The sequence below is a fragment of the Nannobrachium achirus genome (assembly GCF_963921795.1).
Source record: "Nannobrachium achirus genome assembly, chromosome: 21".
Classification (NCBI taxonomy): Eukaryota; Metazoa; Chordata; class Actinopteri; order Myctophiformes; family Myctophidae; genus Nannobrachium; species Nannobrachium achirus.
Window position 1 is genome coordinate 37,842,845 of NC_137828.1, and position 13,041 is coordinate 37,855,885.

The window sequence follows — 13,041 nt, forward strand, 5'->3', positions numbered from 1 at the left end:
CTCTCCTGATAAGCAGGACTTCGGGGGGTGGATTTCAAAGCGCAAAAAAACGGGCCCAGCTGATATGGCACAGGCAATCACATGACAGACAGCACAATTACTTCCTACCCGTTTGTAAAACTACCTATTCCCTCAGCCTCTGACAGAAACATTACGGCAATATCCACTCTTCCTCCGGGTAGCGACTCTACCGCTCAGCAAAAACACAATATTCACCAAAATAAAAAAAAAGAAGACGCTCTCGCCTCCATGGTCGTCGCGACAACTTAGAACGCAATTTGTTTAAGCAAATTCACTCAAACCAAATGGTTAATGCAGTAAGGGAAATGGTAATCTCCGCTTTCTGTACTTTCGTGTTTACACATTTCCAGATGCTCATCCTCAATACAGCCATATTGCTGCCTCGTATACGTTTTGCGTTTCTGTGTGTTTACAGAATATAGACATTTTCTCTCTTTCCTCAATCCCATGGCCCCTGTATAAAAGCCCCGGTGGCCGTCCTTGAAATGGCTCTCACGTTTATTCAAACTAATGGGTGCGGCTTTGAGGGCCTCTGGTGCCCCATTCGTTTTGCTGTGGTCTTCCCTACCAGGGCCATTCATCAGCCAGCACTGTGTGTTGTAGGGACAGGGCAGAGGGCTAAACAGCACTCTTCTTGCCACAATGAATGTGACATCAGCTCCCCACACAAACCAGCGGGCGTGTCAAAGAGGGACACAATTACAGAGGAGAAGGAGAGTGTGAGAGGTAGAGACATAATCATGAGAGGGAAAGAAAGAGGGAGACAGAGACACAGTGTCTAATTTTGGTGCTGGGCTGGAGCCGTTCTTTGTTCCACCCCGGGCTTTCATGTTGTTTGCGTGAGCTGGCTCAAGACAGGCAATGGAGAGTGTACACCAGGGACGTGCTGGGCCCCTGATTCAGCCCGGGAAAAAGAGTTGGAGAGGCCCTCATTGCGCGCTATAGAGAGAGAGATCTCTCTCTATAGCGCTGCTGTTACACAAAGATTTGCTATTTCAGATCATGACAAGTGACAAGCCAGTGGGCCAATTACATGAGTTATGTTTCGTCGTTGTCGGGTGGAAACCTTGTATGTCCAAAACCGTTTGTTTTGTATTTATCATTTAAAAAATGATTTAAACTAGTGAAAACAGCCGATCTACAAGCACACAACGCCTCGCGGTGCGAGGCGTTGTGTGCTTGTAGATCTGCTGTTTTCACTACTTTTGTGCAACGGCCTTGTCTGATGAAGCAGGGCTTTGCTTTGCAAAAAATGTACAAATTTGAAACTTGGATATACGAGGTTTCTGCCCAACAGTGACGATTTACTTTGTTGGCCGCCCAGCCCCCAAAATGGAACGAAGGGCCGACATTTTATTTGTATTTATTTCCTAATGGCCGGCCTGGACCGGCCGGGAATGAACCGGCCGTTCGGGAGTTGTCCCGCTTTTCCCAATGGCCAGCACGTCCCTGGTGTACACACTTGCTCCAAAGCTACAGATAAAACATTCCCCCTTCTCAAATAATGAGCAGGAAGGAAAGGCAGAGAACGTGAGGAGGAAAGCAATTTTCTGTGGTAAAGAGCCCTTTTTGTGTAGTGTATGTATATGTGTGTGTATGTGTGTGTGCTAGTATAAGATTATTTCTTAGTTCTTTTGTCTGCCCGTTTGCTGTTGTCTTTGATATCTAAATGAAGTGTCCTTGTAATAAATCTCTCGTAAAATGCTGCACACGTGATCACACCAACAAGCTTGTGTTTTCGGAATGTAGATGAAGAGGAATCACATCCCAGTTGAAAAAGAAGAACAAAACAAAAAAGCAACAGAGGCTAAGAGTCTTGTTTGTTTTTGTTGGGATGGGACTAACATCTTACAAAGATCAAAACTAGGACAGATGCATGAGGAAAACAAATAATATAATATGCAACTGGCAATGGCAAACACATCCAGCTGAGTGACAGACAATCAAATCAAGTGTGAGATGCAATATGAGGCCCCAGCCGAGACACCTGCATTACAAACACGTGAGAGTAATGAAGAGATCCATTCCAGGCTCCCTGAAATATATCATCCGTATATGGCCATTATATTGGAATAAAAATGTATGGGACAACTGGATATCCTCGAGTCCTTACCACTGCGCGTGCCGAGTTTGAAGTCAGTCAGTCAAGACTAGGGATGGGTAACGAATTTAGGAATTTCAGGAAATGGCAGTTCCTGGCTACCACAAAAAATATTTAATTTTGGTACTGCATATCGGTTCCTAGACACATTATATAGCCCTTATATAAATAAATATAAGGGCTACATGATTACATTACATATACTGTATATCTTCAAAGATAGATAGATTTGACTATCTGTCAGGACACACACACACACACACACACACACACACACACACACACACACACACACACACACACACACACACACACACACACACACACACACACACACACACACACACACACACACACACACACACACACACACACACACACACACACACACACACACACACACACACAGCGTGTAGATGCGAGCGTCGCGAGCAACAGCCACGCAGGCATGGACCGTGGAAAGCGCTCTTCATTAAAGCAGAGGACCCAATGAAATGACATGGGTAAAGTTTGACTGCCCTGAAAAAAACAGTGATTTTCACAGATCTGCATTCCAGGTTCTAAATGGGTTAAGAAAGGATATACACAACAACGTGAGAGTGAAGAAGAAACCAGACTCAAGAAAAAAAAGACATGTCAATGCACACCATGTAAGTATATATATAGAGATCTTCATTTATTTTTAATATTTAAACCCACTAAAAGTTGTAAGTACAACTTTTGAATGAAAGGCACAGGAAAAATCAGACAATGCTGATATAATACTCAAATGAGAAATTACAGTACAAAAGCGGACAGTTAATTACGCACATACAAATCCCTCCAACTATTGAGTCCTCCAGACTAGGGAAACAGAAATATACAGTACCTGATACAACAAAGGTAGATATGAAACCAGAAATCATAAATTGTTAGCCAAACTATTCTTTATTGCTTTTCCAAACTTGACAGGGCTCATATTGACGCCACAGTACTTGCAAAAGGGGGTGTCACGGCAACTGCTCATTTTATTTTTTTCTTCAGCTTCCTCATGGATGGAGTGGCTGCTCCTATTTATCCATTTGTCTTACCTATTGTCTGCATCGCATAACACTCCATTGAGCATTCATCATACATTTTACAACGCCACGGCGGCTGTCATACTAAACAGACGGGACAAGAGAGGGGATTTGTGTGCTGCTTTGAGTAAGATCTCTTACTAATCCACCACCAAATGAACCTGTCTGATTATGCTTTTATTTATTGGACCACTGAGTGTAAAATCAAACGTGCTAATTTGATGAAAATGTAACAAAACAAACAGAGCTTGACACAATGAATGCCAGAGATGTTATTTTTTTTCCTCCCTTTTTTTTTTTTTTACATTGAACCAATTCCGAGCTGCCAGATTCAAAAATACACAAGTCAGTATCTGGGAGTAGATAAAACAGGCTAAACCCCTGCACATCAATGATACCGTATATCCTAGCTCCCTTTTCCAAATAGGCACGTGCTACGACTAACTACAGAACCTGGGGGAGACGTTTGACCATGGAGATTCATGTGCTTCACTGTGACACAGCCAGTTAATTCGAGAGCCTGGCACTGCTGTACATGCTACTGCTATGCACAATGTGATCTTGTTATCCCCAGACCCCAAATAACATCATCCATACACACAATTCCAGACATCCCTCCGTATTTTAATTTAAATTTTTCAATTTGACCTTGATGAAGTAAGATTAATCTAGGTTTATCCACCTACTTTACCTCAGTCATTTGTCAATAAAGGTATAAGGGTGGATGATGGGAATATGTGAACGCAAATCCCTGGATCTGGATTGATTTGTGTAAAAATGGGGGGAAAAATAAGTCAATCCATCGTTTCCTGTGTCACTTGTGAAAACACTTAAGCTCCTTTGGACAATTCTTGTGGAGAATAATTGGAGGGAAAGATGATGCCATTCTGTATTGTTGGGGCTTCCTATCATTACATATAGCCTCTTTGGTATATGCACATCTGCATCAACGTGCACCGCCACTGTCCAACCCTTGCCTTTTCCTGTTCTTATGTACAGCAAGTCTCCCTTTTTCCTCTACGTCCTACAATAACAATAATAATAATAATAAAACAATGCTGATTGCCACACTACGGAGACCTGGAAATCAAGTGATTGATTGGCGTAGCAGGAAATAAGACTTGGGTCGCTTTTAAGAGTTTTATTCCTGCATGAAACTAATCGCCCCCCCACCACCCCACCCAGCAGTTTGCTTCTCTCCACCTGCTGCGGACTGGGACTTTTCAGCTGCCAAAACAGTGGAAGGTTCCAACCGCTTCCACCTTCCCGGACCAACTCGGTGCTACCGGAAGGGAGGTGGCAGCAGCGCAGCTTAAGTGTAAACGCATCGGTCGATTAAAAACGTCCACCCGTCCCGAACAACAGGAACGAGAGAGGCTGGCAGCGAAAAGAGAAGTTGGGTGTTTGTTTTTTTTAGTTTTTTTTGATGGACAGATAAGAGACGGATGGTGGGTGTTTTCTACGGGCTGAGCAGGAGAATGGATGACGTACTTGTCCTTAGCCTAGAGCGCCAGCGGGGGCTGCATTTGCCTGAGCCCCCTCTGCCACCCTCACCAGCACCTTTTACCCAGGATGGCAGGCCAGAATCCCACCTTTCCTCAGAACTCCCTCTCCTGTGCCCTCTGGTGTCCAGCAGGAGTAGCACCGGGGGGTGGGGGTGCACGGGCAGCCTCTCACACGAGGATCGGGATGTCTCAAGAGTTCAGGGCCCGCAGGGTTCCCCCCACCTCCCCACCAACCCCCCCTTCAGGCTAACGCTCGCTCCGTTCATTACCTGGCGGCGGCCGAGGACGAGGTGGAGGCGGCGAGCTGCGTGAGGTACTCGCGCAGCTCCTTGGCCGCCTGGAAGCGTCCGTATTGCTTCTTGGGCCTGGTGCACTCGTCCAGCAGCGCGTCCAGCTGCCCGTCTTTGGAGATATGGGCGGGGGGGTCGTGGAGGAGGCCCCCCGTGGTGCCCCGCCACGTGGCGTAGCGCGACAGCAGGTTCTGGCACACGGCGTAGTAGTTGTGGTCCACGGTGACGCGGGAGCACAGGGACTCCTTGGAGAAGGACAGGCAGGCCTCCTTGTCACACGGCTCGAAGCGGCTCTCGTACCAGACGTCGTAGTTCTCTGGCTTGTCTGTAGGAGGGGGGTGGGCACAGAGAGTGAAATGGATTAAATAACAGCTTTAACATATTAGCTTTAGCTTGGTTACTGTGCACATGAACGAAATAAGCAGCCTCCCTCCCACTTTCGCTGATCGAGATCTGGTCTGACGACTTAAACACAACAGAACTCGTCGGACATGAGTGACGCCAGGCATGTCCATATTAGGGCATTAGATAATGGAAGGAGAGGAACGCCCGCACACTGTTTATATGCTCCAAAAACATACTTTTATTATAGGCAACTGCAACGTTTCGACTTAACGTCTTCATCAGGCAAAAGTCGTAGTAACAGACAAAGAACCCCTTATATACAAGACCATTAATTGATGGTAACGCATAACACCTGGGAGTAGGGTGGTGCTCAAACCACCCTACTCCAATCACAGGGACTGGATACATAGATCCATCCCTCAAAAGAGAATTTTATAAAAGACCTTTACTCAAATAATCAACTTACTCAAACTTACACACAATGTATCAATGAAGGAGTACATGTTATGAACAATAAGATAAATATATATATAAAACGTTAAAACCTTTAGTCATGAAAAAGGTTGAAGTTTACAAATGAAGTACAAAAACAACAAAATAATCAACAATCAACATGACATGATTAGGTGTTTAGGCCTATCCATGATAGGATTTTAAGGTGAGTGTCCCTGGTCAAATTTGAACCGGGGACCTTCTGCACAGGGGAATCAGTAGGCTGATCTCTAGACCACTAACTGGCTTTTGAGAATCAGCCTAGAAGTACCAATGAGGGAATAAGGGTAAACTACAAATATAAACTAGATTAAAGGCTTAACATCAAATTCCTCATTTAAACCATCTGGAGACATTGTATTGAGGAAATAAATCCAATATGTCTCAAGTTGGAGGAGTAACCTTTCAAGATCTCCACCTCTTGGTGGCTTTTCAACCTTCTCCACACCAACACACCGCAAGTTATTGAGGTTATGACCAGCTTTTTGAAAAATCTGCAGCAACAGGATTACATTCGTCACCATTTCTTATGCTGCTCCTATGTTCAGTAATCCTGCTGCGTAGAGCCCGGGAAGTCTTGCCCACGTATGCCAACCCACAGGGACAACGGATCAGATATACCACATATTAGGGCATTATCCAGACACGGACACGCACGCACGCACGCACGCATCATCATCGTTTGCATCCCTAGTAAACTAGCTTCACAATGCTGCTATAGGTGAACTGGTGAGGGAGGGAATAGCAGGGCAAGAGGTTTTTACAGTCAACTAAAACAGTCTCAACCTTTTCAGGCCGCGACCCCCAAAATAATCATATTTTAACTGGGGACCCCCCACCCTGATGAGGACTAAGCGTTGAGGCGTTACATTTTACATGTGTCTCATTACATTTTGTGGTTCTATTGTGAAAATAGCCGATCTACATGCTTGTAGATCGGCTATTTTCACAATTTCTGCCTCTAATTTGACAATTTGTCCGATGTTTAATTGCGACCGTCAGGTCGCACTTACTATCAAAACCTCCACAAACTGTGAGTCAGTCAGTCAGTCCGTCCGTCCGTCCGTCCGTCCGTCCGTCCGTCCGTCCGTCTGTCACACCTCACACGTCACACTATTGCCCTGCTCATATCTCCGCAACCGTTGCCCCGATCCATGCCAAATTTTGCACACACGCTCCTTGGCTGCCAAACTACAACCTCCAAGGACCCCCGGAGCTCCAGGGACCCCCAGGTCCCTGGGGGACCCCCAGATGTAAAAAATGACCAAATGTGCAAAAATGACCAAATGACCACCCCAACGGGGCTGCTCACGGGGAATTCCCGGGGACCACCGACTCCTGCTGCTCCAGAACGGATGCAAAAGTGGTGGCGCCCCCAGTGGAGGACCCCCTCCACTGCAGCTCACATTAAATGCCGTAACTAGGGCAAGGAGGGTCCGGGAGAGCCGGGGCCGGTACCTATTCGTCCGCCAAGGCAACGCGGAGACCCCACCCCTCATTTCTCACATGGCCCTCTTCTAGCGCCACCATGAGGCCGATTCTGGCAAAACACATTTTTGGACACTGCTCCTACAGATTTTGCCCTAAAATCACGCAAATCGGTACACAGTATGTCTACACTCATCTCATCAATATGGATGTCCCATATAGCGCCACCATCAGGCCACATTTTTGGACACTGCTCCTACACATTTTTGCCCTAAAATCACGCTGCGACCTGACGGTCGCTTATCTCCCGATTAGGGAGTCTTACTGGTTTGTCATTTTAGAGGTATCAAATTGTCACTTTAGAAATGTGAAGATACACTTAAACTTTAAGTTGGTTTGTTTGGTTTTGAAAACAATGTTGCACATTAAGTTAATCATCTGGGGACCCCCCAAAATAATTTGGGGACCCCCCCCTGGGGGTCCCGGCCCACAGGTTGAGAACCACTGAACTAAAAGAAAGTGCATTACAAGTTTCCATTGCATTAATTTTCATGAAAATTAATCAGTGCAGTTTTTCTCCCTGGGAGTTCAAACCTGGACTCCTGCACTTTAATCAGTTCCAGTTAATCAATCCATCTTTCACCACTGTGCTCAAGACGAACCATGTCTTTTGTTGTAAAGTAAGAAACTGTGCTAGTTGTTCGTCACTCCTTTTCAACCACTTGTAGACGTGGACGCAAACAACAATCCGAAAGTTTGTTGTTTGGTACAGCCCCGCTGGCATGTTGGACAAAACATGTACTGTAGCCAGAATAACATTAACTCGGACTCTCATTAAATTGCTGTTGCTCGCATTTACTTCACGGTCACAGAAAACATTTATTGTGTTTACCATATTGGTTGGTACCACCAATGACATATTTTGCATAACGTTTTACTGTGCAATTTGAGATATTCAAAAACCTTGTGTTATTTTTCGTCAACAATATCCTCGCCCTTGGAAGATAATTGGAGTTCACTTTTAGCCTCGTTTCCTTCCCCTCTATTCCACTCTACTTTTTCAATTGCTTTCACTTCCACTTTCCAAGTATTATATTTTCATAGAGTGGAAGGGAAGGGGCTGCAGTCATTCCAAAATATATTCAAATATTTATTGGGTTGTATTTATTGGGGTATCGCATTGTTTTCTGATGAACCAAATGCAGCGTATGAATACGTAATGAAATCAGGATATTTCAGCCCTGCAGCCTTCATCAAATGAAGGTCGCACAGCTGAAATGTCATGATTGTCATGAGGAGGATGCCTCATCCGTTTGAATGCATTTAGATGCGTGGTTACCGACTGCTTAGGTTGGCAGTGTGTGGCGTTTCTTTCTGTCTTCAAAAGGTCTGCCCAGAAAAGTGAAACAGATCTGATTTCAAGTGCATTTAACATATTAAAAGACGGTGACTGGTTACAAACGTGCCATTATCCAGTAACTGCTTCCATTTTCTGAATTCAGGTGTTCTGGCTAAAGGATACGAGCAGTGGTGTAAAGTAACTAGGTACATTTACAAGTACTGTACTTAAGTTAGTTTTTCAAATTTCCAATACTTTTACTTTTAGTCCACTACATCTCGGATCCAAATATTGTACTTTTTCTCCACTACATTTATTTGAAACTTTAGTTACTAGTTACTTTGCAGATAAATAATATTACAAAACATACATTAACCACCCTAGCCCCATTTTATACCTAGGCTATTTGAAAGTTTGTAGATCTGCTATTTTCAAACATTTTGTACTTTTACTTTTGGCACTTTAAGTACATTTTGATGCCAACACTTTAATACTTTTACTCAAGTAAATTTTCGGACTTTTACTTGTAACAGAGTATTTCTATATTGCAGTATTGATACTTTTAACTAAAACATTTGAGTACTTTCCCCACCACTGGAATACGAGAAAGCGGCAACAATTCAGGCTTGATTAACTCAACCTGACCCTATGGGACCTGGGAGGTGTTTGCGTGGCCTCAAAGGCTATTTGGGACGTTTTATTTTGGACTTGTGCAAACAAATCAAACAACTCATCTACCATTTTCTCCACAAAAACGAAACAACTTTCATCGAGCAAAATCAATTTCAGCCCACCACCACCGACCTGCAGCTCATTTCACTTCTCTTTTTCTGTTTAGAGAGAGAGAGAGAGAGAGAGAGGGCAGCTGCGGAAATAACTTGGAATGATGAGAAAGCCATCAGTGCTGCTGCATTAAAAAGCAGATCAATAGCGTTGTTGAGGAAAAGAACCCCCGAGGACGCAAACACATAATCAGTGTATCAGCGCTTCTAATGCACTTCAGTTTGCAAGTCAGAACAACTCAATCAAATATCCAGCGCTGCACCGTCGACCAAGGGGGCCTCTGTGGATCCCCCTCCCGAGCAGAGGGGGGGGGATCTGTCCACCACAGTGACGGGAGATGGATCCACGTGTACTCCCCCCCACACACACACCCGCACGCACGCCAAGGTGAAGTGAGGCAATTAATAATCCAAAAGCAGCTATGCGTCACACCTCAGGATTGATTGACAGACCGCATCACGAGTGTGTTCCATTATTCAAACGTACAGACGTACATGCGGCAGAATTGGGGGGAAAAAAATGAAGGAAGGGTTCAATCTCAAGGACAATGATAAGCGCTGAAAGGTCCATCTAAAAAGAAATGAGTAAAAGTTCATTTTCCGGTAATTTAAATAATTTTCTAAAACTTTCATATAACCTAGAATTCATTGTGAATGCAGTGAAATATTCAAAACTTTTTTTGTTTAAATTTGGATTTTTATGGCATACAGCTCATGAAAATCTAAAATCCATCTCTCAAAATATTAGAATATTCATTCAAAAGAAGGTTTTATAATACAGAAATGTCAAACTTCTGAAAGGTTATGTTAATGTATGCACTCAGTACTTGGTCTGGAATACTTTTGAACAAATGTCTTCATCAATGGGGCGTGGCAGGTTGTGTCTGGTGTCTCCTCTTCCACAACACAGATTCTCTGAGGGGTCCAGGTAAGGCCAGTTGGCTGGTCAGTTAAGCCCAGTAATACCATGGTCAGTACACCAGTTACTATTTGTTGTAGCAAAACCAGCATTGCATTGTATTGCTGGTGTTGGTCCACTGTTTTATCAAATTCAGAGTCAACAAAGCCATCTACCCGGGGATTTTAGAGCCCTTTGTGCTTCCATAGGTTAACAAGCTATATGGCGATGATGATTTCCTTTAGCCAGAAGCACTTGGCAACTGCCCAAACAGCCAAAACAATAAGTAACTGGTGTACTGACCATGGTATTACTGGGCTAAACTGACCAGCCAACTGGCCTGACCTGAACCCCACAGAGAATCTGTGTTGTGTTGTCAAGAGGAAGATGAGACACACTAGACCAGTGGTTCTCAAACTTTTTACACCAAGTACCACCTCCGAAAATATGTGTCTCTCCAAGTACCACCATATACCGGTATGTTAAAAAACAGGTGCGTAGACCCACCCCATATATGCACAGTTAACACAGGAGGCCAATTTATTCCTTGAATTCATGGAGATTTTTTTGTTTTTGTTGCATTTCTAAGCCAATGATTTGATGACCGGTCATCAAACAGATTTGTCTGTGAACTTCCCATGCAAACAATGTGATTAATCCATTCTCAAATCCTCTATTAACAGCTAGGTGTGCCCTCATGCTCATTTCAGCACAGCCGGAGAGCCTATTTCAACCAATTGCTTGGTCAGAAGAACTACCTGTACAATAATATAATTATTTCACTCTACTTATATATATTTTCTTATTTTTGTGAAACTCCTCTAAGTACCACCAGAGGGGTGCCCATGTACCACCAGTGGTACACGTACCACATTGAGAACCACTGCACTAGACTAAACCACACAGATGAGCTTATGGCCTCTATCAAAGCAAACCTGGGCTTCCACAACACCTCAGCAGTACCACAGGATGACCACCTTCATGCCATGCCCCATTGATGAAGACATTTGTTCAAAAGTATTCCAGACCCGAGTACTGAGTGCATAAATTAGCATAACCTTTCAGAAGTTATTATATATAAATCCTTCTTTTGAGTGAATATTCTAATATTTTGAGGAATGGATTTTTGATTTTCATGAGATGTATGCCATAAAAAACAAAAAAAAGGGGGGAAAAAATCGAGAATCTAGAATATATGAAAGTCAAAATAATAAAATATTACAAGAGAAAATGAACTTTTACAAAAAAATCTATTTTGTATGTGAGGTTTAAGAAAAGGGAGCTTGTCCTTGAAAACCTGACCTTACACACTCCCCCTCCCCGCCCACCCAGTTGAAAGAACAAAAAAGAAAATAAGAAATAAATGTGGTCTCCATCCATTTCCCCCGGTACCTTCCATGTTAAAGGATTCTCAGGTACGTCTCATCCTCATTCCGCTCACTCCCCTTTGTCTGCCTGAGGCCGTGCTCAGACATTGGGTCTGAAATACTTGTTAGTGCGGCCGTACTGGTGGCATTCACAAGTACGAGCTGTGTTTGTGTGTGTGTGTGTGTGTGTACGTGGGAGTGTGTGTGTGTGTGTGTGTGTGTGTGTGTGTGTGTGTGTGTGCGCTTCTGAGTGAACGTGTATGAGACAGAGGCACCAGAGGAACAAAGAACAAAGGGAAATGTACAGTATGTGTGTGCGCACGCTTGCGTTTCTGTGTGTGTGTGTGTGTGTGTGTGTGTGTGTGTGTGTGTGTGTGCGCGCTGTGTGCGCGCGCGTGTGTGTGGCGTGTAAGTGAATAAAAAGCCTTGCCGAGCCATGAGGCCCATAGGGCAGGAGGAGCCTATCTCCTGTTTCTGTAGCTTGATGTACACGTACAGCCCCTGGATATGGCACTAGTAGGTTGCAGTCGCAGGGACTTAACACCCAATTCAACCCTTGATGCGGAGTGCCAAGCAGGGATGCATTGGGTACCATTTGTATAGGCTTTGGTATGACCTGGCCAGGGATCGAACTCCGATCTCCCAGTCTCAGGGCGGACACTCTAACCACAAGGCCACTGAGCTGGTGTGATAGGTGTCCGTGTGTGTATTTATTGTATTAGTGTGAGGCAGTGGTGGACTAAGTACTCAAATCTTTCACTAAAGTAGACAGTACTGAATGCGGTATGTCCGATTTCAAAGGTTTTCAAATGAATAAAATGTATAAAAATATTAACATCAGATCTACAAGCTCACAATGTGTCGCATCGCAAAGCAAAGTGAGCTTGTAGATTGGCTATTTTCAAATGGCTGAAATGTATATAGGGCTGAAGTGGTTTACGTATTTTTTTGTAACAATAATCAAAATCTACTAAGTAACTAGTAAATCAAGTTTTAATTGTAATTGAGTAGACGTAAAAGTACTGAAAATTGGAAATGCTCCAGTAAAGTAAAAATACCTCAAAACTGTTCTTAAGTACAGTAACTGAGTAAATGTACTTAGTGAGGGATTTAGAATAAGAGTGATTGAATGATGTACATCAAGAGTAAGCAAGTAAGACCGGCCTCGGGCCAAGTTATTTTTCTCCTTTTCCCTAAGCCATTAGATGGTGGGGCAGAACACCTAAATGACTATGGACCTGGATCACGCAACAATGCACCTTATTATACAATAATAATATAAATATTTCTATAAAAAATAACAAATAAAGAGGTGTGTGGTAGAACTACTCGTAGAAATGTGTGTGGAATCAATGAATGTGGCTGTAAGATATACCGGTAATCAATGAAAAAAAAATGTTATCAGGAGACAGTGA

General features: G+C 43.7%; 1 protein-coding gene across 1 annotated transcript in view; it reads right to left on the reverse strand.

Annotated features, from left to right (window-relative positions):
- Nucleotides 1-2,865: 2,865 nt before the first annotated feature.
- Nucleotides 2,866-13,041, reverse strand: part of dipk2ab (divergent protein kinase domain 2Ab) — a 56,127-nt gene continuing 45,951 nt past the window's right edge. Inside the window, exon 4 of the mRNA XM_080752307.1 lies at nt 2,866-5,300. Within this exon, the coding sequence (XP_080608433.1) occupies nt 4,951-5,300 (350 nt within the window). The 3' untranslated portion in view covers nt 2,866-4,950. The remainder of the gene's footprint in view (nt 5,301-13,041) is intronic.